Source organism: Lytechinus pictus, chromosome 11, assembly GCF_037042905.1.
Source record: "Lytechinus pictus isolate F3 Inbred chromosome 11, Lp3.0, whole genome shotgun sequence".
Classification (NCBI taxonomy): domain Eukaryota; kingdom Metazoa; phylum Echinodermata; class Echinoidea; order Temnopleuroida; family Toxopneustidae; genus Lytechinus; species Lytechinus pictus.
The window spans coordinates 22,138,620-22,164,239 of NC_087255.1; the positions used below are offsets into that span (position 1 = coordinate 22,138,620).

Consider the following 25,620-nt stretch of genomic DNA (forward strand, 5'->3'; position numbering starts at 1 on the left):
ACAACGATTTGCAGCCCACAGCTTATACTACAGTTAGCGTTGGTCAATTTTTTTAAATTATGGTCAACAAATAGGTGTGGAAGTTTCATACTAAAATTATGTGTTGTCTGTTGTTGATAAACAACGGCAACTATTAATGCAGGACCGGAGTGTATAGGCTGTGCTACTTTGTAGCCCACTGTTAACAGTTGAACGCAAAAGACAATGGCAGTAGCCCCGGGCAAGACTACAGGCTAGGAAATGTTGGATGATAGATGAATGATTGAATGTTGCAAAATTGCTTTGACTTAGATGAATATAAGGTAGACTTAGGCAGAGTTATCTGTATTTAAATTCAGAGGTAAGAGCATTGTACAATGTAGATTTGATGGAAGTGGAGAACATGTGAAAGAGGGACAAAAGAGCGATAGTGGAATCTGGGGCCCGTTTCATAAAGAACTGTGACTGTTGTAACTTTGCCATTATGGAAATTACCATGGTAACATTGCTCAGCAGCCAATCAAAATCAAGGTTACCATGGTAGTTGCCATAATGACAAAACTACCAACTGTTGTTACTCTTTATGAAACAGGCCCAAGGGGCAAGAGTGCATGTAAAGAGGAATCCAACCAAGATAAAAAGTTGTTAAAAGAGGGGAAAGAAAAATAATACAATAGGTGAAAGTGTATTATATCGGAGTAACAAGAAAGTTATGAATTTCTGAAAGTTGTAAAAATTTGTAATTTGTATACCATTAACTATCATGGAGGCTTCACCGTATTGATGCTGTCATCTTGATGGAGGGAATATTTTCCATTTGCCCAATATACACAAATGTGTATTGCATAAAAAGTTATTTTTATTCACATTTTTACTTAAAATTATATATGGTATTTTTGCTCAGGAACATAAAAGATGCTGATATTTCAAGTACTACCGGGAGGGGGCCCTACTTATGGGTAATACACAATTCCCTGAGAACTGAGTATACAGCCCATTGGAAAGTTGTCCCTACCACTTGTTATAATTTACTTTCCAAATTGCCAACTTGCAATGTACAGTCTCGGTGATCTCATTTTTAAAACCTACATATAAAAATCCTTTATGGTTGTCAACAATATTCAGTCTAAAATTACAATAGTCCACTCCCATTATAATAAGACTTTCCAGGCCAAATCAATTACCTCTAAATAAATGCGGCATTGATTTTACACTTTATACTTGCATAAAAAATATGCCAATGCACAGTTTAGACATTTGGAGCATTGCAACAAGAGCGTCCTTCCAGTGCACATATAATGGTAGTGGACTGTATTACCATAAACTATGCAGTAGCTGTAGAAAGACAAGAGACAGAATGCTTTTTTTTTTGTTAAAAAATCCTGCAAACTATTATATTCTCAGAGAAGCATTGATTTGCAAGTAGAAATGAGTGCAAGAGACATAAATATGAATAAATATAAGCTGGTCAATAGACATGTTATGGCTTAACTCGTTCAGGACAATCGACCTTAAGTGGTTAAGGTAAATCATTTTTGTTTCAGAGCTCTAAAAATTACACCAGGTACATTAGTAAAAGAGAGAAAAAAAAACTATGCATACATTGCACTCATTGTTGAGTGACCATACTGCCAGGAATTTTATGAGGATAATCTTTAAACTCCTCAAATTGGCAACACATTGGAAGAATTGAAGACCAGAGTTTTTCATCGAAATTGGCGTTTAAAAAATATTATCCAAGTTCCAAACCATGTATGTTGGTTTCAAAGACATCACATTCAATTGGAAGCATGTAGCATTAAAATAAATATTGCTGTTGCCCATTTGAGGAACGAAATGTGATCACTTTAGTTGTTAATTAATTCCTGTCCTGAATGGGTCAAGATAAGTATAACCATGGAGGTAGTTTACAGAGTTGCTTGTACAAATGCTTGAAAAAATTGGGGGGAAAAAAATGTTTTCCAATTTTAGTAGATGTTACATCAGGGAAGATTTTGGAAGCTACCTGAATCATCAAATTCAGCTGTTTAAAACATGGAACACTTTGAAATGCATTTCAAATGTATTTCTACCACTTCACCTACATTTATAAACACAATAACATTCATACAAAGAAATATCTATGTAATACATGCTATATAACTTCTTACAGAGTTGCTTGTAAAAATGCTTTAAAAAAATGTTTTCTGATTTTAGTAGCCGTTGCTTCAGGTCATGCAAGATTTTTTTTAAGCTACACGACACATATCCGAGTCATCAAATTCAGCTGGCTAAAACGTGAAATACTTTGACATGCATATCAAATGTACTTCAACTACTTCATCTACATTTATAAATACAATCACATTTATGTAAAGAAATATCTACTTATTACATGCAAATAACACAGTAGAGAAAACATTCTGATAATGCTCTTAAATCTTCAAAATTTTATACAATTATTGCAGTTACTAGTATTCCGAAATTGTATAGACCATGAAAGTTTTCTTTTGGAAACCACTGTTGGAGCTACAGTGGTCGTAACCGGCCAGCATGAGAGATTTTGAACCACAACTCATCATGATAATCATTGACCAACGTTTCAAATGAATAGTATTTCTAACAAAACTCCTTGCAAAGAAGAATTGTACATGTGTTACTGTTGAACAAATCTTTCCCAACAATATTTCCTTAAAATTATGTAACTGATCACTCACAAGTATGTGGTCGACTTTACTGTTGAACAAAACTTAAACAAATATAATTCCATAATAGATATGATTCTTTTTGTTTAATAATTTTGAAGCAAAGGTATCAAATTGCTCAGTCATCTGTTTTGCCTTCACAATGTTATTTGTACAACTACATGTACATCAGAGATGTATGTCTTCATATAAAATTCGCTAAAAAATATAGTTCATCAGATGAAAATGGCATGTTTAATCATAAGGAATCTTTTCTTCAATAGAGTAACTAAATTTTCTCTTAAATGAACTTATGTGTTCAATCTTTCATTCGTTCCAATTTATCATGAAGCTGTATACGATATTAGCATGATAGGGTTTACAGTTCGCTTATTTTAATTAAAACGACTTCGGTGATCCTGAACAAGTTCCTCCTTGGGAGGAAAGGTATATTCACTGCATAAAGATGGCGGGGCTTCCTTCCTCTCTGGCAGTTGAGATGATCCTGTGCACAATCGTCTGACCTCATCCATCAGATCATCAACAAATTCTGAGATACAAAAAGGTTAAAAAGTGAGGTTCAACATGTACAGGTCAGCTAGACCAGCTAATGGATATACAAATATGTTGGATGGTATTGATTTACCAGTGTTTTTCTTATGCCATGTTAGTATGCTATAAAATGTACCACCAATGGGCATCAAGGAAAAAAAAAAGCTCTTTAATCTTTATAGATTATATTGTTGAGAACAGTTATAGTGATCAACATAACACATGAGAAAAGTAGGATTTAACTGATGTTACTCTAGTAATGAATCATTGCCATGGAATCATCCTTTTTCATAATATGTTTCTGATATGATGATGAACCTATAGTCGATAACACACAGAACAAAATAAACTCACTGAATGTTTTTGCTTCCTTAACAGCTTTCACTGATGCCTTCCCTGGCTTGTACTTTGGTTTGCTGACCATGTACCGCTTGTCCCCTTTCAACGTTTTTGCCTGCTGTCGGTTGCCATTTTCATTGAAGTCCATAGCAGCAAGTCTGAGCCTGAATGATAACCAGAAAATAAATGCACATAGTAAAAGCATGTCTAATACAGTGCGTAAACACAATGCAACATGCAAATTGCTTTTATTTTTCACCCGGTTTAACTCAGAAGATTTTTCATTCTTGCACAAGAAAAACAGTTCAAAGAAAGGATACCAAAAAGTCACTTATCAGGGCTATCTGAATTTTAAACATAAAACTGTCTGCTCTTTCATTTGATACCCATACCACATGGAATGATCACGAAATACCAAAGTTAAGTTTATTCAAACTAATGCTTGAATTTTAATTTTATAAAATGAATGTGGCCTCTTACCACTAGCGTACCTACGGGGGGGACGAGCAACAACCCATACAAAATACATATCACTGCCCCCCCCCCCTGACGAGCTTGAAAGACCTTTTATGCCCCCCCCCCCCTGACGAACTTGAATACCTTTATTGCCCCCCCTGACGAGCTTGAAGACCTTTTTTTTTTTTTTTTGCTTTTTCAATTTTTTTTCAATAACCTTTATTTTTTATTGAAGACCTTTTTTTTCTTTCTTTTTTTCTGGTACAATAACCTTTTATTTTTCATTGAAGACCTTTTTTTTCTTTTTTTTTTCTGGTACAATAACCTTTTATTTTTTATTGAAGACCTTTTTTTTTTTTTTTTTTTGGCGGCCGATTTTGCCCCCCCCCCCCCCCTGTGGAAAATCCTAGGTACGCCACTGCCTCTTACTATCTGTCAGACTTTTTTTGGGGGGGGGGGTTATAAAACCATTTGCATTATTCCATATGGGTTTTAATCCAAACATTAGATCTACCCTTTTTAATAGAGTCCTATAAATATCCACTTTTGCTTGGAATTACCCACATTATTTTGTGTGTATGCTAAATAAAGAAACATGGTCCAATGTAACTCTTCTCATAGAATATATAGTGCATTTACCTGCTAGTCATTCCTTCATACGAATAGGACTTCAGCTTGGGCGCATACCGGTTCACCAGACTGTGATATGACTCCAGGGAAGATGTCTGTTGGTCTCCAGACAACTTTTTCACATCGTTCAACAACATGGTGCTTTGCACGATACCTGTTAGTTTTTCACAGACTTTTGTGCCTGAAAAATGGATACAAAAGGAGCGGAATCATTAAACAATTGTTGCCTTAGGTAACCAGTGTATCATGCTTAATGAGCAGGTAACGTCATAATTACAGTTTTCAAAATGGAAAAAATGCAATAAAATTGAATCAACATACTTTATGAGAGTAATGGCATAAATTGATAATGAATGGTATTGGTAGGTAAGGAAAATACAATATTCATAAGGTTTGATTTTTCTTGTTTCATATGATACAGATCTAACATTAAACAAATGAATCTTATTCATGAATTTACCTGGTGTGAGCCATTTTTTCTTGCGACCTTGAGCTTGCAAGTCACCATGAAGACACTTGGGAAAGACTTCAGAATGACCTTCATGGATCCCTTGGATGTGGTTCATAAGAGACTTCCACTTGGCCACCCTCAGATCGTCTTCATCCTCTTCACAAGTTGCAGCCACCCAATACATGTGGTTGGTGATGCTTGGTTCCCATTGCACAAGTTCTTCACAATCCTTTTGCTTCGCCAAGGCATGCACCTTCTTTCCAACACCTAATATAGGTAATAAAAAATATACCAAAACTAAAAACAAAAACAACAAAAATGCCTTAATTGATGACATCATGCGAAATGTTTATCATAGATAACTGCCTCACGTATTTATATGAAAAACCAAATGCAAGCATGATGCAAAAGAGAAACAAGGAGATGGAATGTGAAATAGAAGCATTAATTTTTGGACTAAATCACTACTCGCTTCACATGAAATGACATCACAGAATTCAGGCCTTTGACAAGTGAGATACTGCTGTTTTTTGAAGCTCGCTAATTTGAGTGCTTGTAAAGCAAAAAACTCACTTGGTAAGCAATTAAATTAGATAAAACTCACATTGTTTTCTGAGTACTTGCAGCATTCTAGCAGTGTATAGTTGCTTTTGCTTAGGACCAGGAGTTTAAGCACTAAATATTTAATCATAAACAAGTCGAATTAATATTTCATTTTAAATATATTTTGCAAGACACAAATGTATGATAATTACTCACCTTTGGATACATGCCAGACATCATACACATGAATAATGTGTGGAAGTGTGATTCTGATGTATTTGGCAAGTTGTCTATGTCGGTCCGTTACCAACTTCCTGATTACTAGTCCCTTGTCATCAAGAAAGTTGACAACTCTCTTGAAACCTTCCAACTCCATGTGGTACGAACCCTTCACCTCATTACTCTATGAAAAAACAAAATACAAAATATAAATCAACATTGCATAACACACAATAGTGATAACATGAAATAACAGTTTGGGGCTGGAACATCAAAATAGCCTTTAAATTTAATCAATTTAAATTGGCAGACATGAATATAATAAGTAACCAAGACAAGAGGAATTGTGTTTCAACTTAACCCGTCTTGGCAAAAATGCAGATTCTTTATATTTACTTTCTATTTCATGAAATAAAACTAGGCACTTGTGGTCATATGTATCATGGGAACATGAACTAAGGACAGAAAATCAGACCCACCTGAACCAGCTGAAAATCAACAATCTTGTTGACATTCAATTCTAGGGCAGTGTATACCCCAAACTTTGCAGAATGTCCTGGACTGTCCGCTCTCCCATCTCCCCCAATGGTGAGTGGCAGACCCCGTTCACACAGTTCAGTGAGCAGATGGTTCTGTTGCTTCTGCCATTGATTGGTGATAGCTGGATGCAAAACTTTCTGCTGGTGTCGGAAGAAAGTCCTGCGTGTGTGCGTTGCTACGTTAAAATGCTTCAGCACTCGCAGCGACTCACTGGGGCTCCCGCCAGCAAACAGGATTGCCGCTGACAGCTGGAGGTTGCCAGCAGGATAGGGGCCTATCCATGGCTGGCTCTCCCATGTTGTCGACTTCTGGTCACAAGACAGGCACTCCCTTGTCACAGAAAGGAGGCTTCCAACTTCCCTCTTTACAAGGGACACATTTGCAGACTTGCAGGATGGGCAAAACTGCAACAGCTCCAAAAGCTTAGACTCGTATACAATGTATTTTTTTTCCTTGTGTGGAGGAATACCTTGGGCTGGGGCTTCCCATGTGGCCTTTTTGCTTGATCGCCTTTTCCTGTATTTGAAATAAAAGACAAAAAATAAAATTGTTTAGAAATACAAAAAAAATCCTAAAAGACGATGTAAGAATTTCATCAGCCTGCTGTTGCTGTAATATATAAGAAAAATTATCTAAAATGCTTTATTTATTAAATCACTATGATATGTGTCTGAGGTTTTTCTCAAAAGAATTTACAGTACTAGTATTGATTTTGAACAGGATAATGAAAGAACTAACCGTTTTCTCTGTCTTTTTTGTGGCTTGGCAATAACACGCTCATCTGATGATGAAGATGAAGATGATGGTGGTTTGTATCCAGGTGAGGAGGGTTCTGCGGCGTCACTTTCTGGAGATGATAACCTTTCTTCCTCCGCTTCCTTCGCATCAACTTTCTCTTCTGGTATATCCCCTTTGTCAAAAGAGGTCCCTCTTGAAATAAAGGCTGGAATATCGGGTGGTATCTGTGAACCTGTGTTCTGCAGAAGTACAACCCTTTGGGACCCTGAAAATGTCCATGTATATTTTACTTTTACTTTGGTTGTGAAACAAATTTTCAGACATAGGGGAACACAACATATCTGCAATCCAGGGTGTAAGTTATCTGTGGCCCGGACTACTGCGTAGGACTTATTCTTCAAGTGGAATTGCAACATTTACACCTTCAAATTGGTACCCGTAACTTATCTTTCTAGCAACATTGTGAATAATATGTGACATACTGAGCATGACTCCTGTTAATGGTTTTGGTACTGCGCATATGCAAATCAGCAAAATCGCTTGCAAGTATCCAAAAATATACAAGGAACACAGAATGATGCAGTATTCTATTAAATGTAAATGTATAATAGCTATAGATGTTCATGACTATCATAGCCAAGTTAATTAAACTACATGACACTGATTCTGTCAGATTGGGAATGAATATCAGTAATTCAATATTTATAGCCTCAATAAATATATTATCTAGAGCATATGTTTACAAAAACTTTCCACAACTTAGCAGCACCAGCCTCAAAAGGAAAATTGACAATATAGATAAACAGATGAAAAATAAACTTACGTTTAACTCTTGTTGCTACAGAGACCTGTATCCCAACAGAGGTTGTATGGCCATGCTGCTGAAATTCCATAGCTGGATCTTTGAACGGCTGTTAATTGGATATCAATACAGTAGCCAAAATATGCTGAATACATGTACATACCACTACCAGTGACATGCAAAAAAATTATATACATAAATAAAGTATGGTTTCCAGCACAAATACTAATCAAAACTACACCTGAATCAATTTTGGGATAAACTGTAATTTCAGTCACAGCCAGGTATGTTAAGACTTGGAAGACAAGTATTATGAGTTTTTCATGAACCATATGTCTTGTTTGAATCACATGCATAAAGGTTTTGGTTTCTTTGGAAAGAAAAAAATGTCAATATAATTTACATGTATCCTAAATTCTGCTAAATTCATTGTGGTTGATAATTTACTCAATATTATCCCTTATTTGCTGCTAAATTACCTTTTATGTTTGTTTGCTTTCATGTCTTTTCACGGGGAGGGGGTGCACAATTTGAAAACAAATTTATACCTGTTCATCAAAGGATTCTTCAGACTCAGATGAATGTTCATCTGTCCATTGGCTGCATCCTGGCTCATCAGTGTCTGATGGACTTTCCATTGATGCAGGCTCCACTGCTGACCCTTGCTCCTCAGCATCCCTAGCTTCAACAGATGTTGACAGCAATTCATCCAGCATCTGTGAGAATAATTTAAATAAAAAATGAGAGAAAAATATACACAATAGCCATGTGTTCTTATTTCTAAAATAATAAACTTAAGGAATTAATAACATATTAACATGCTAATTTCAGCCTTAAGTTTGGGCTGTGTAACATGTATTTTTTTTAATATGAAATAAACCATGATTGAATTGAATGGAATTAGAAATCATCTTCCTTCAGATCTATTTTTCATTCAGACCTCAGTTAGATTTCACTACCTACTTTATGATGTATGGCAGTGAGTACAAACTGTTGCAAAGTCACCCTACATAATTTCATATATGCATTGTATGGAGTAATCATTGGTGGGATAAGAAAGTCCAAATATTACATTTTAAATTTTCAGTACGAGAAATTAGATGTATGCATATTTATGCAAATTGGAGCACCTAATTTGCTTAATTGGTAAAATGAGCATTAAGTATTTATTACAATTATTAAAAATCATAGAAAATAAAAAAAGTGAGAAATTAAACATTGGTGGGACATGGAACCTCTAACGCTCTAACATTTTATTATTGAGGGCTATCTATATTAATATGCAAATTAAGTAATGTCAAAAGACAAAATGATCTATATGTAATACTTTGGGGACATTTTAAAACTTATTTCCCGGAGTACAATACTTGCATTATTGCATCTTTAGGCAGACTTTCTGACTTATCAAGTATAAAAATGTAATACCACGAAAATAATCAAAAATACAAATTCGTTTTTTTTTCAAATAAAATTGTCAATTCATTCATTCCACTGTATCTTCAACCATGACAATTGAGATGTTTCATTGTATTTATATCTCATTCAACCAAATAACTTAATTTAATTATATTTTGCACATTGTATCTCTACATTAATCCCTGTATTGTAATTATTAAATCAATTCAGTTATGTTGTATTTGCTATCACAAAGATAATTTTCATGCCTTATTGTATATCCAAATCAATTCTTATAGAGCCCAATAGTTCATCCCATTTTCATTATTTCTGTACACTCTTTAAAAAAATTTTATTTCTATCAAAAAAAATTTCTTCTAAAAAATATAGATCTACATGTATAGCTCCATGGTATAAACTATTTCTACAATCATTATTGTGAATCTTTTAACTCTGTATATTATTGCATGAACAATTTTGTCCAAACTTATAATATCATGTTGTTTAGAAGGTTCCTTTCATGCAGATTTGTTTACCCTTCTCATGACTTTGTAAAACAAACACTGAATTGAATTCATTTCTTTTCCATTAAAATATACAAAATCAAGACAAAGAAACATTACAAAACATAAAAATGAGACAATATACAATATGATATTAGGCCTGGAATCTGGATCTGGAATAAAAAAAAAAACTTTTTGGCTTTTTAAAAAAAAGGTAAAAATAATCTAACGTTTTAATTCCCAGGGTAGCCACTTCAGTTAGGAAACTGTTCTACCACCGGGCCCTGCATAACATAATAATTAATACCTGAATGTAATTGTAATTATTATCCTTCTCCAATCTAAATGCTGAGTGCCTAGTATTTTAGTAAGGCAGGAGGTCCCTTTTTTAATGACTCGGTCGGGTATCGAACCCAAGACCTCCCGTTCATGAGGCAGGCGCTTTACCACTAGAGCCACCATACCCCCAAAAGAGTTTGTATATTTCCTTACTTGAGAAATGAACCACAATGGCACAAACAACTGAAACAAGAAAACTTTTAGACCTAACGTTGGGCCTACTGTACCTCTTCACAGCACTAGCCACGTACTACAATGTAGATCCTGTCTTGAAATACAACTCACAATTAATAGGATTTCTAATTCGCAACAGAAATTTAGAATTCGTAGACCTGTTTCCAATGTCATGAATGTGGAGCCTGGACTCTTGAGGAAAGTTTGAGGATCACTTCAATTTCCTTTTTTATTTTCGAGGCGTATCCTATGGCAAGTTCCCCCAAGTCTACGCACACGCGTATCAGCGCAATTCTAGTAAAAGAAGATACGCAACGAGCACGAGCTCTACACATGCAATACCTAGCCATAGCCTAGGTCTACAGGCTGACAGGTATTTAAAAAAAAATCTGACTCAAAATGATGGATTTAGGGCATTTCATGTGACGGCATCAAAATGCAGCCTTTCTCATCAAAATCCCCGAATCGTGTGCAAAGATTGAGTGCGCAGACATGGGCTCGGGGTAGGCCTACCATTTTTTGACAAATCTGAAAATTACAGTAGGCCTACGAGGTTTTTCCAAGAAAATCCTATAGGCCTATTTTCTTTCATTTTTTTAATGAGAAATTTAGTACAATTACTAAAATACTAATAATAATATAAGGAACATTATTAACGGAAAGATTTTGTTAATAAATAATAAGAAGAAATTCATGTTAATCTAAACTCAAATTGTTTGATGCGCAGACTTGGGGCCCACCATCATAAACACCTTCAAAATAAAAAATAAATAAAATAAGGAAATTGACGTGATCCTCACACTTTCCGTCGTTGAACTTGAACTGACTGACCACAACAATTGCAAAGATAAACTTTAAACAAAGTCTATTACTAATAGATAATATGCTCACCCTCATTTTCTTTCGTTTGTCCGCTGCTGTCCGTGACCCACTCCTCTTTACTTGCATTGATGACCCACTCTTTATTTTAGGCACAGCGTCGGGCTTCAGCCGCCGGGTCCTCTTCATGCCAAAAGCAGCATGCAACCCGTCATCAAAATCCGCATCTTCGAAGTGGCTACTGCACACCACGCTCCAGTCACTGGGGCCGCTCCAATTTGCTCGGGTCAACTTCACTTTCGAGACCCATATTCTGCGTAAATTTGCATCTTTGGGAAACAAATGCAAGCTGGCACCATCCTTCGTAGTGTTGCTGCAACCTCCGACGATGCATCTCGCCGGCATCTTGATATTATCGCAAATATCACAAATGTACAAAACTTTTCCAAAAAGAACTCGGTAAACTTTCTCAACAATACAGCGCTACAATACGTAAACATAATAGACGAAAACTTTTTACGTGCGCGATGATCGAGTTTGCAGAGCTGCCAGATTCCCTTGATGACGTATAGTCACGTGACTAGCGAGCTCGAGAGTTTTCGATCTTTTTCTGGAGGCGGGGCTTATGAGCGTGAGAAACTATGAAATTAACTTCTAAAACCAGCAATATCTTATTAATCCTAGATAAATAAATCATATTAATAATGTTAAAATTCTTAGAAAAACAATTGAAAACTAATAAGAGCAAAATATAGTTGCATGACTCAGAACCTTTAATTAACTATTTATTGCAGGGAACCCATACTAACAAGCTTTGCTTTCCAGTGGGTTCCCTTTTTTTCATTTCTGTATATTATACTTTTGTGTTTTGCTATACATTGTAACTTTTGTTAAATTTTGGAATGAAAAAGAATAAATGCAATCAATCAATATATGATTAAAAAGAAGTAAACATTTTTTCCCCTTTGTTTTGTCAATCTGACCCAAAACAAATATAAAATTTAGAAGAGAGATAGAGAGAAGAAGAAGTCCCACCACCAAGAATAAACTTAGACAAGGGGGGAAGGGAAAGGAAAAGATGGAGTAAATGTGATATTATTTTTTAAACAATCTATTGCAAAATTAGCTTTTCTTATAGAAAGAGGGGGACAAATTTTGTTCACTCGCTCGCTTCAATCGCTTTCTTCTTTTTTTTGACAGAAATTTTGCTCTATATATGCCATGCTTGGCCCCTCAAAGTTTCTGGCTCATCATGCCATTGACATAACCCATTTGGATATGACAAAATTGGAGACTGTGTTCAAGTTTACCAAATCTTTTCAGAATATCGTTAAGACTTAAACATTCTTGTTGGCCAAAGAAAATAATACAAGGAAAATCCTAATGGAATAGAAATCAACCTTGTTATTTAGAGTTAGCTATGTTTAAAGTATGAAAATTGTTGTCAAAATTGCAGTCAGATGTAAAAATTATTCTTGTCATCAAAGCACTATTATCTTGATCACGACCATTATTATTTACTGTCATTATCATCATATGATTACAACACATTACCAATACATAATGCTATTTTTCATAACTGATGTATTCTTTGTTTGAATTTCTTGATAATGGTGACAATTACAATTGATGACACTGCTAGTACACTTACTACTGCTGCTGCTACTGTTACTGGTGATTGGTAGTATTGACCATTATTGTTATTAAATATATATAAATAAAAAAACAATTGAAACATTTATAATTACTTATTTAAAACAAATGAAAGTACAAAATACAAAATGCCTTGAAAAAGCCTTGAAAATGCCTTGAAAATGCCTTAAAATTTCAAGGCTCAAAATCCTCAAGGCCAAGGCCCTCTCAAAGCCAATGCTTTGAAAAAGTAGCTAGGCATTAAGGCGCCTTTAAAGAAGGCCAAGGCCGAGCATCAAGGCACTACAACACTGATTAGTACTAGGCATTAATTAGACAGGTCCAGATTTGAGGTAAAGTTAATGCGCTAGCCTAAGCTAGCCCTACCCTAGCACATGTCTTGCCATTAATGGCAGCTAGTTTATTAAGTGTTTAAGAATTTGATATATATATATAGAGATCTAAGCTTATAAGACCTATGTAACTATGTAAGGGTACCGGTAATCTGACGATGCTAATTCATTCTGAGCAACGTGAATGCTTGCTTATGATCGGCACTGGTACTTGGTCGAGGCCAAGTCCACGCGCATGCGTACTCTCAATCCGAAGACTCAAGTCATGAATATTCATATGTTGGTCCAGAACTCGGTGGGAAAAATAATTTCGCGGGCCGGGGCGGGGCCAGGGCTGGGACTTGTTTTGTTGTTTTCTATAGGCCATCAGACTTTGAGGAAGTATACAAGGAATTTATGTACATTGAATAAAAAAAGTCATGACACGTACACAGAATTAAACTCATACGATCAAAAAGAACATCGCAATAAAGCTTTGTTTTGTACCGTACGTTGTCATGATCTCCCGCTAGATCTACATCAATCTCCAGAAACAATATCGGAAAATCTTGCCACTTTTTAAAGACTTAGGCCTAAAGTTAATCATTGCATTATTCTCTTAAGCTGCTCGATGTCGGAAAAGTTAACTTGTATTCTACCCAATCCTTATTTTCATCAATAATATAGGCTTCCGTTTATAGTTCAAAAAATAAATCCAGATCGTTCAATTTATTAATAAGTTTTTGTTTTACTGTGAAATTTGAGAAGAAAAAAATACCAGAGTGGTCTAATTAAATTAACATTTCCATGCAGAAATTGTGTGTGAATATGATTCAGAAAGAAATAATAGAGATTAGAATCAACTACTAGTAAATTTATTCTATAATATGTTGAAATATTCAGTCGTTTTAAAACGGCAATCACTGACGCTTAAATAAGTATTACTATAATTATATCTTTCAATTCGTTATAACAATGATGATGATGAGGAGGATAATTATTATGATGATACTCTATACACGATTACCCAACGGGACAACGTAACTGTTACCACCTACCCCCAACGTACATAGCAAACAACCCTTTTGTCTTTTTTTGGACCGGTGTATACTATTGGAATTCCAGACCCAACGACTTTAAAGAATCTCCAAGCATTAAACACAACCTTAAAAAGATGCTTAATTTATTCAATACTGCACCAAACAAGTCAAACCAACATATAATCAAAACTCAGTAAAAGTATCAATGTTTAATTTACTATTAATAAATTTGTCAAATATTATTCTAGATAATGATACTTACATATGCCTAACGACCTGTCGGCACCTGTCGGCACCTGCCTTGTTCCTCTTTTCATTTTCAGTTTTACTTTCACCACACTCCCCTCCCTCTTTCCTTCATTTGCTTCCCTTTTTCTCCTTACTATAATTTTATAAATACTATTGCCTTTTCTTTACTTTTTTCATATTTATCATTATTATTGTTGTTGTTGTTTTTATCATTATAATTACTATTCAAATTACTTTCTCTCAATTTTATAGTCGCTTTATTCGCCTTTCTTTAGTTTTAAGTCCGTCTCCGTTATATATTGTTTTGTTAATCAGGTATTGAAACTTAGTTATAAAGGCTTGCCTCTCACAAGCTTTGCTTTTCTTGGCAAGTCCCTCCGTTTTGTTCCATATACTCTTTATAGCCAAAATAATTGCAGCTCACTTTATTTCCTGTTTAATTTATCTTAAATACGTGTATGTAATATCATTGAACTATATCTGTTATTTTGCATTGTAACTTTGATTGCATTTTCTTTATTTTGTTGAACGGAAAAGAATACAAAACTAAATCTAATATAAATGAGGATGATGATGATGGTGATGGTGATTGTGATTTTGATGATGATGATGATGGTGAAGTGATGATGGTGATGATGATGATGATAATAATAACTAGGCATATTTAAGTGCGACTCTAATAGTCACACTAAATCTTTGTGAAACACCCCGAGGTATAAAAGGGAACTTGCACCCACCCCCTGATGAAAAATTTGTAGTAAAAATACTCGAAGAATACTACTACTACTACTACTACTACTACTACTACTTCTACTACTACTTCTACTTCTACTTCTACTTCTACTACTACTATACTACAAATACTACTACTAGGGGTGGGGTGGCTGCACGGCTCCAATCTTAGTTTAGCCCCCCCCCCTCTTTATAAGCCATGCCATCTATAAAATTATCTTTCTTTCTTTCTCTCTCTCTCTCTCTCTCTTTCTATCTATTTATGTATCTCTTCCTTCTTACATCTGATAGGCAATAGCCCTAGTAAGATTTTGATATAATAGGTGAAATGCAAATGTACTAAAGTAATATGTTCTCATTCTTTTATTGTTTCCTCATTTAATCTCATGTATATCTGGTAATTATGTTTGGGGCAGTTCTGGTATCCTGATATCTACACAAAATTTACATACACCTTTATATTACAAGGAGAATATGGGCCTATAATGTCATTGCATTCACTGTTGGGCTATATATAATACAGGTAGGATATGCTGTATACATCCATATAGTGAATTATGAGTAACATTGAAATGGGTCACTGCATAGAAAATAGGAATTTTTAATGCATTTCTTTGTGCTAGTGTGAGTGTAGAGATATAAAAGAAAAGCAAAGTAGCTATTAAAAAAAATAAAATTCATATAGGTCATATGATATAGGTGCCACGAGCCTAATTACATCAGGAGGGCTAAAGATATTCGTTCGACCCAACCCATTCGATTTTTTTTCAATTTATATTGCTGATTGACAAAAGTATATGAATATGATTCAAAATCTATCACTGATTCTAGAAATGGTAACTACTGAACTTCCTTTGCCCAAATTGGGAAGATATATCAATGATTTGGAACTATTTTTTGACTGGCGGAAGAATTGGGGCTATTTTACTGTTTCAGTTGATGAATTTGATCCATAGAGATGTATACTAATATATATCTCTATGATTTGATCCCATCATAGTTATCTTCATAAATGGCGATTTATTTTTAAAATGAGCTGGCTACGATACCCTTCTCTGGTCAGATATGGAATGTCAGATATAATCCTATCCAAAGGTAGTAAACATTCGACCCTCTAATTTCACATTTATTTTTATGAATTTTTATTAAGTGCCATTTTAACACACAAGTCTATGGGGAATGTTTTACGCGCGTGACCCCCAAGCCCCCAAGCCAAGCGCAGCATGCATAGACAAATAAATACGTCCCTCTTCGGCGAACTCGTTTAGTTTCAAGATGGCGCTGCCCATGAAGCATTTTGTCTGTCAGTTTCATAAGATTTTACCAGTTATTATACGCTCGTTGTACACAAAACCAGCGAATATAACTCACTTTCAATCGATCAGAAGCAATAGCCACTCGAAGATCACCCGTTCTGTGGTTGGTTCACGACATATCCATGCTTCTATTGGTACGTATTTCTGCCTTTTTTGTATGAAAGTTCGATCATGTCCCAACCATAGGAATTGGTGTTGGGTTTAGTACGAACTTTCACCTTTTTATTCCAGTGCATAGATTATCGTGAAATAATGAGCGAAAGGTCAAATACCCATCAAATGTTATCATGTCATTTTAACTGAGAATATTATAAGTAGACTAGTATGACAGTAACTAAAAGAAAAGTCATGCTTCATTTAAAAAACATTGTTGTTGAATGTTGTTTTTCTTTTTGTGTTTTTGTAATTTAATAGCTGGTGGACTAAGGCACGGCGATTATGAGTATCAAGACCCAAAGTCTCCTGAGGATATGTAAGTTTACCCAAATAAGTATTTATTTATTTACTTCCTTAGGCTTTTTACAGAAATCATCCCATTCCAGCAGACTAATGCCATTCCTTGGCATGGGATGGGTTGATAAAATCATCTATTTCTTATATAAAATTCTAAATGAGAGATTCATGTACCGGGTACATTTAATAATAAAAATGATAGAATAATGACAGATTGTCTATACTTTAGTTTAAGGACAAGAACTCTACAGCTAACTCATGATTAAGAATAAGAGGCATATTGTTCAATAAGTTAGCCCATCACATAAAAATAAGAGCCTTGCCCTTGAACTAGTTATCTTTTCTTTACCAAAACAAAACACATTAAGCAAAGGCAACAAATTAACTTTACAGCATGAAGATCAGTAACAAAAGCAACAACAATTAAAAAAGTATATGATACACTTGCTCACTGCAACCATCCTGCCTGTGGGGAATCTACATGGTGACTTCCAGACTTTAGTCTTCCAGTCTGAATTTAGACTTTTTAAACTTCTTTTCAGTCATAGAAAAAATGGGGTCATCATTATAGATGATTTTCAGACATTTTCATCACTTTCAAGTGGCATCATTTCACAGATGAATATGAATAGCCTATTAACTCCCAAGACCGATTGCATCATTATTTTTAGTATGAACAAATTCATTTTACTCATTTTTTTAAACATTTCTTTTGCAAGAGAAATGTCTAGATGAAAATTTTGATTGCTGCAACTGTTTCCAATTATTATAAACAAAATCAAAATGTCAATATGTGACATGGTATTTTTATGTTCAAATGATTATTAATCAAATAATGAATAGTGAATATGAACAAACATGTAATTGTAAGTATGAATTTTAATTTATCAACACACTCCATTCACTTGACATGAACATTTTGTTTTACAATATATACAGTGAGAACATAGAATGTAATGTTAGATGCTTAGAATAATATAAAATATAATGTTTTCTCTATCCTTGTAGAGTGAATATCACCTATGTGACAAAAGACGATGAGAGGATAGAAGTGAAAGGAAAGGTTGGAGACAATGTCATGTATTTGGCACACAGATATGGTATTGAAATAGAAGGTGAGATTTTGATGCTTTTTTTAAGGGGAAGTACATCCTGATGATAGGTTGGTTTTAATAAAAGCAGAAAAAAATAAGAAAATAGTGGTTAGGGTTGATGGAAATCCATCAAGAAATAAAAGAGTTATGAAGTTTTTAAGCTTTTGATTTATGAATTCATATGCGAGCAGATCTCCCATAATTTGTGTCTATTTTTTAATGGGTTATGATGAGTAAAAATATATTTTTTAAGGGTTATATGAAATGATGATATATCCATTGCAAAAATAAAATCCCCTTCAATTTTTTGTTTAGAAAATGGCATTTTGGGATATTTATATCACATGACATATGGAGTAGCTGCTTGTTTGTGACTTCACAAAAATAATTTTTTTTTCTACTTTTATTAAAACCAACTAATTGACAGGGTTTAGTTCCCCTTTAATTAAAATATAGAGATGAGATTGTATTTCTGTTTATGCAGGGCTTGCCTATCATTGTAATTGTAAATTTGATAGAAAATTTATCCTTTAGGAGTTTGAATATTTCCAGTAACTCATTTGAACCATTAATGATGAGAGTGTGCCATCATAAATGTATCATATAAGAGTCAAATTGATGAAATATTGCAGGAAATTCGTTATGAGACTATGAAATACAATAATTTTTTTTTTCAAAAGAACACAATTGATTTTTTTTCTATGGGTAGGACTTGGACCTAAATATAAATGTCAGTTGTGGTAACGATCTCTAAATGACTTTTTATAGAATCCAATTTTAATGACCACCAAAGTGTCTGTTTGTATGAATAAAAAATTTGTGCCAAAGGATTCTAGAAGAAATTGTGTAATTGCTGAGAAATAAGCAAAATAAGCGCGGATTCTTACACTTCTGTCGGGTCTTTATTCCAGCAATAATAATATACACTGTCCCACGTGTGCCTATCTGTGTTGACGATCTTCAGTGTGATCGTTTTTCAGCTTAGATTTTATGATTTCACAAAGTTCAGTTTATGTTACTGTACCAGATCTAGATCCATGATGATATAGTAATACTTAACCTTGGTTTTAAAGACTTTCTCACAAAATCAGTGTTTTACTGCAACTACTTTCATTTAGCTTTAAGGGCTAAACCCTCTCCTACTTGCAGAATGTCAGTTTAATTTTCCCTTTGACCTTTCTATCAGGTGCCTGTGAAGCTTCTCTTGCTTGCTGTACGTGTCATGTTATCTTACCAGATTCATATTATGATATGCTACCTGAATCAACGGAAGAGTAAGTTGACAATATTCTAACCTCGCTCTTCCATACATTAGTATTAATGAATTTATATTATAAATGGATATAGTTTCGGGGTACCCAAGAGTTCTTTTTAATCTTTTGTGTTCAATAGATCTGTGTGATCTGATATTTCTTGCTTACTTTTTGAATAGTAATTATTTATGACAACCTAAAAGTTTACAAGAAATGACGACTTTTCATAAAATCAGATATAGCATCAAAGCAAGAGGTATTACATGCAAACTTGTGTACTTCAGCACTGCGATTTGCAAGTATAGGGTTACCTATACTAAATAGAAATATTCATATCTCTAAAGGCCACTTCATGCTTTCTTAATGTAATTCCTGCAATGGCCAGTATTTTGTATCAGCTTGATATATATATATATATATATATATATGTATATATATATATATATACAAAATACTACTGGTAATGATTTTTTTTTTCTCTGTCAAGGAAAGAAAAATAATTTATGAAATAATTGAAGAGTGGAATTTGTGTATGTTCATCATATTTCATTTTCTGAAGAATAAATCAAAACTAGTTTAAGTGAAATTTTCTTTGAATTTTCTTCAATTATTTTATTCATCATATATTAGCTGTTTTGCAGACACAATATAATTACTACTGGCAAGGTTAGTAGATATATACAAAATATAGCTAATTAGCTATTATATTCATGTTATGTTATTTTTTTTTTCAGGGAGGAAGACATGTTGGATCTGGCCCCTTTTCTAACATCAACATCAAGATTAAGTAAGTTGCCAACAATCACCTTTAGTAGTATAGTATAGAAAAATGAGTCTTCAAAGTTTGAAAGGCAGAAATTAACCATGATTTGTTTTTAAAAAGATCAGGGCTACAAGGTCCTACTTGTCACCTGTGTCTGTGATATATTATAAGAATTAAGCCCAGGAAAAAAATTGCACCCAAAAATCATTCTTAAGTGATTGAAAAAATACACTAATATGTGTTGTATTAATATCTCAAGGAGATCTAGTAAATTATGTTTTTTTTTCAGTCACAGCTATCTTGAAAGTGTCTGCATGAAGTTTATTTTTCCTGGGTGTTTTTTCATCATAAATGAAAAATCATTATTTGTTTTAAATAAGACCCTTGATATTAGATATATTTTCAATTTATTGGTACAAGATACTAGTATTTAAAGGACAAGTCCACCCCACCATAAAGTTAATTTTAATAAAAGGAGAAAAATCCAACAAGCAAAACACTGAAAATTTCATCAAAATTGGATGTAAAATAAGGAAGTTATGACATTTTAAAGTTTTGCTTTATTTCACAAAAAACAGTTATATACACATCCTGGACGGTATGCAAATTGACAGACTGGTGACGTCTCCCACTCACTATTTCTTTTGTATTTTATTATATGAAATATGAAAAATTCTAATTTTCTCCCCATTGTCTTGTGAAACAAAATTTTATTACTCCCTGAACATGTGGAATTACCATTATTTTAACAGTTTATAGTTAAGTCAAGTTGGTCATTATTGTAAAATCTGTAAAAATTGAAATATTGTATAGTTCAAACAATAAAAAACAAAAGAAATAGTGAGTGATGGACATCATCGACTCTCTCATTTGCATATCGCCGAGTTGTGCGTTTAACTGTTTTGTGAAAAATAAGCGAAACTTAACAACGTCATAACTTTCTTATTTTTCATCCGATTTTGATGAAATTTGCTGCGTTATGTTTGTTTTATTTTTCTCTATCGATTCAAATCAACAATTTTCTGGGGTGGACTTGGCCTTTAAGTGTGGCCTTATATTTTCTGACCATTTTCTTATTCTTTCCTATTTCATTATCATATAAATGACAATTTGTCCACGACCTGAGTGCTTGAGTTTGAAGAAAGCAGTATTATGTGGGAGATATCATTATCAGAAGTTCTTAGTCAAAGTGAATTGAATTGAAAATATTTATTGTCCACTAAGGAAGTTCATTTCACATTACAAAAGCACATTATAAATACATAGTGCTGCAAAAATTACAATTTTCGTTCAGAATACAAACATATTTATCACTTTTGAAATGAAATTTTCCCTTGAAAACATTTTTGTATGTTGCTAATTCTTTCTTTCTTTTTTTCTTTTTTTCTTTCTTTCTTTCGTTATTTCATTCTTCCTTTCTTTCTTTCACCACCACAGGCTGTCAAATTATTCTAAGCAAAGAGCTGGAGGGGATGGAGGTCCAGCTTCCGAAAGCAACAAGGAATTTCTATGTTGATGGTCATGTACCCCAGCCTCATTGACCTTGACTTCTTGTGTGACCTTGAGGCTGATGTTTAAAGGTCGTTCAGGGTTCATGTAAACAGGGCAGGATGCAAAGGGTACTCCTTTTTTAACACATTGACTTTTACACTGATAGTGTCCTGGTGTATCTGGGTGTATTAAGAACAATTCCCCAAACATGCACACATTCTGGTTTTTAACAGTGTTGGACCTCATCTATGGGATCATTGATGGAGTATTTTTCTCTGTTCTGCTAAAATTGTTTTGATGGCTCCATCCTGCATTTTGTCCTTCATGCACAATATTCTCAATGGCAATATCTATGTGGATGGCATCACAGCAAAAAGGCAGAAAGTGCATCTTGAGCGATTATGATACCGGTACCTAAATTTTTACCAGAAATGGCGTGATTAAGTTACAATTTATTATAACATGCCTGCCAGCTGCTCTCTTTGATCAGAATGATCTGAGTTTTATACCTGAAAAAGAAGCACTCTTCTTTGAATGGATGGATAAATGAACAAATGAATGGATGGATGAATGTAAAAATGAATGAGTGATTAAATGAATAGATGAATGAATGTGTTATTGGTTTTGTTTATATCTCTTAATGAAGGTTTAAGTGTCGTATTGGTCAGACATGTACCCTCGTTCATTTCAGATTTAATGGTCAGCAAGTGTAATGATAGAAGAATACATATATTTTCAAATTTATTTTAAAAGTTCAACCATAAAGATGATATGGCATTTTAGTAATGATAGTGATCCTGATTTTAATATCCATAGTATTGATACTCAGGGAAAACAATCTGGTAAATCTCTTCTCAAATATTTCGTAAAAAGCCTTTCTTAATACATGTATTCCCATGATATACTTTGCCATCCTACAGGAATTTGATGATCTCTGTATTAAGGACGTTCCACAGTTATGTTTGTGCGCATTATGATCTGCGCATAGTTTACACTCTGCGCGCTGACGTCACAATGGATGAACAGGTGATTAATTAGCTGCGGGTATGAGCTGATTTTTCTCTTCTTCTGCACTTAAACTGCAGAACCGATGTGTTATTTCATGAAGCTAAAAAGTGGAATTATTCCACGGACGATTAAAAAAAAATTCTCTACAATTTCAAAATACTTTACTCTGCAGTGCTGCCAAGAATCACGAATATTACCCCGAGTTTGAATAAATGGTAGAGTGGTTTTGATTTTTTCTTCACATAGATACAAAGTATTCGGTGCATTTTTGGTGTTTTAAAAAGCACATTTGCTCTAATAAAAATGCTGATAGTTTAAAAACAAGCACATGAACCCCTATTTTTTAATGTTTGTACCTCTTAGGTATACCTTCCTTTACAACTCTGCAAATTTTGGTGAAAATGACATGGATTTTGAATAAAGTGCAGCATTTATTGTACATTTGTAGTTTGTTACTGAAATTTCACATTTTTTAGATTGGGATTTTGTTATCTTTTACGCCATTTTTAAGAACTGGCAGTGCTGTTAAACTTAAAATTGCAAACAAATAGCACTATAGATAAATTCTCCATTCTAACGATACAATTATTAACTCTCTTGCAAAATTTGATGACTTTTTCATGTATTTTGACTGAGTAATAAAGGTTTAAACTCATTGTAGTAATCTTGGGCGGTCTAAAAATGCAAAATTCTTTTGAATGCGCAATTTTTAAGAACATCAATTTAGGTGAACTTTGAAGCTCTATAGCATAAAATCAAGCACATGGACCTATGTTAATTTTTGCATATTTCGAATATTAAGGTTCTAAAGTATCTATGTGCAAAGTTTGGTGAAAATGACATGGATTTCACTTTAACTGTGGAACATCCTTAAAGGGATGGTCTGGGCTGAAAATATTACTATCTAAATAAATAGAGTAAAATTCACAGAGCAAAATGCTGAAAATTTCATCAAACTCGGATAACAAATAACGAAGTTATTGAATTTTAAAGTTTGACAATATTTTGTGAAAACAGTTATATGCACATCGTCATGAATATTCATTAGGTGGGCTGATGATGTCACATCACCACTTTCCCTTTTCTTATGTTATAACATGTAATCATAAATGTTTCATTCTTTTATATATGTTTAAATAATCTGTCTCCATTATGATGAAATAAGTTGCGGCAATAAATAACAAATTCACTTAATCAGTTTTCAATCCAATTGTTTTAGTTCTTGGTAGAAAAAATTTTGAATAAACCTAATTTTGTATAATAAAATACAAAAGAACAAGTGGGGATATGACATCATTAGCCCACCTAATGAATATTCATAAAGGCATGCCTAGAACTGTTTCACCGGAATAATGCAAATCATTAAAATTCAATAACTTTGTTATTTGTTATCCAATTTTGATCAAATTTGTAGCATTTTGCTTTGTGAATTTTACTCTATTTATTGAAATATAAATATCTCCAGCCTGGACCATCCCTTTAAGCATATGATAATCTAAATTCAGTAGTCAACAGGTCATGTTTTATTTCATATACATTATCAAAGAATTGATTACTTGACTGTGTGCTACTGGGAAGAGTGTATAGTTTTCAAAAAATGTTTGCAGGTTTGTCTAAAGAACATAGGAGAATGCATACACATTGTTAGATATAATTCTTAGATTTGTCTAAGTGTCCATTATTTCCCCAATAAAGGAATATAAGGAATAATATGAGTATTGGAAACCTTGACAAAAATCATGTATCTTGGTTCACATAATCTGGTTTCAAAGTTTGCTTTGACTCGATCAATAATGACTACAGAAAAGTACGGTATGTATCTGGTTAATTACCAAGGAACACATCATCTCAGATAAAAGTATGACTAGAATTGGCCAAGTATTAGACTTACGGAAGGTCAACCCGTCAAGGTTGACTTTAAACAGAATAAGATTAAATCTCAAGCAGTATCTCTCACCAATTAAAAAGCATTTAATGAATTATGAAATTCCAAAGAAAGAATAATTGTTTAAATCTTGCTCAGAAATAGTGAATCTGGATGTATCCCTTAATGCTTTTTTATCTTTTCCTGAAAATCTGATTGAACTGCCTAGAATATCTTGGTACTTGATTATCATCAACTTACACTCTAAATACAGATAAATTTGCATGAGTCTGCATCCTGTAAGTCAAATAACTGCCTTAGTTGAAGCAATTTTAGACCAGAATGTATGTAGCGTGTTTATTTACATCTTCTAAGTTGAACAGATTCTGTGACTTCAAGAGATTCAATTGCTAATGGCATATTCATGTAAAGCAGTTATCATGGTAAAGTACAGAAGTACAGGGAAAAGGTTGAGGCTGGAGAAATAGGCGAATTAGGCAATCATTTTTGGGTTTTTTTGTGTTTTTTGGGAAAATATAATACTGTACAAATGTACATAATTAATTGGAATACAACTTAATATAACATTGACTGAGCCTCTCCCCTCCCTATTAACAAGATAAAGGATAATGTTTAGGTTTAATAACTTCCCTTTGCTGATTTTATACTTGTATGATCCTCTTTTGTCTAAGATGTATCAACAAGTTATATTTCTTTACATTTTTTTTTTAGAGATGATATACCATGTCATTATCGATCCTATTGCAATTTCTTCATTGAATTTTTAAGAGTTGTGTTAGTGTAATATTATTGGGATAATGTGAAACCCTATTCCTGAATCAGAAGAGCATTTCACCAATAATTGTTGTTTGACAACTTGTCATATCTGACTAACTTTCCTTGATTTTGATTGGCTTAGAAGCACAGTTACTATGGTAACAGTTGCCAAGCCATTTCATGAAACACATCCCTGAAGCTATAGATGGAGCATTACATATATTCTTATGTCTTTCAAGGTTCTGTGTTGCTTCCAACCTACCAGTGAACATACAAGTAGATGATTTTTAACTTGGTCAGAAATGTATTTTTAATCTAGAGCGCATTGCCATTTTAATGCATCAAAAATTGTTATTGATTGTTGACAAATAATCAAATTGAATACCATAGTTTACTATCAGTATTAATTTAGTGACATCACCTCCCATTGATCTTATGTGATCTTGTATCCATTCATTGAAGACACTAATTGAT

The 25,620-nt window shown here is 33.7% G+C and overlaps 2 protein-coding genes across 3 annotated transcripts; one reads left to right on the forward strand and one right to left on the reverse strand.

The window, feature by feature from the left end:
• Nucleotides 1–1,350: 1,350 nt before the first annotated feature.
• Nucleotides 1,351–11,649, reverse strand: LOC135156058 (uncharacterized). 2 transcript variants are annotated; one of them, XM_064107106.1, is made up of 10 exons: nt 11,215–11,649; nt 8,461–8,628; nt 7,934–8,021; nt 7,111–7,315; nt 6,312–6,888; nt 5,830–6,016; nt 5,080–5,337; nt 4,629–4,800; nt 3,549–3,697; nt 1,351–3,192 (listed from the first exon to the last, which is right to left on the reverse strand). In XM_064107106.1, the coding sequence occupies exons 1-10, from the start codon at nt 11,545–11,547 to the stop codon at nt 3,038–3,040; spliced, it is 2,292 nt and encodes a 763-aa protein (XP_063963176.1). In that variant the 5' UTR covers nt 11,548–11,649; the 3' UTR covers nt 1,351–3,037. The 2 variants fall into 2 exon arrangements, with proteins under 2 accessions (XP_063963176.1, XP_063963175.1); XM_064107105.1 differs by having other exon boundaries at nt 7,111–7,375; nt 11,215–11,634.
• A 4,728-nt stretch (nt 11,650–16,377) lies between these two features.
• LOC129271003 (adrenodoxin-like protein 1, mitochondrial) lies at nt 16,378–23,166 on the forward strand. Its single transcript, XM_064107107.1, has 6 exons — nt 16,378–16,577; nt 16,858–16,915; nt 17,905–18,011; nt 19,177–19,264; nt 19,978–20,030; nt 21,444–23,166. The coding sequence occupies exons 1-6, from the start codon at nt 16,403–16,405 to the stop codon at nt 21,545–21,547; spliced, it is 585 nt and encodes a 194-aa protein (XP_063963177.1). The 5' UTR covers nt 16,378–16,402; the 3' UTR covers nt 21,548–23,166.
• The last annotated feature ends 2,454 nt before the right edge of the window (nt 23,167–25,620 follow it).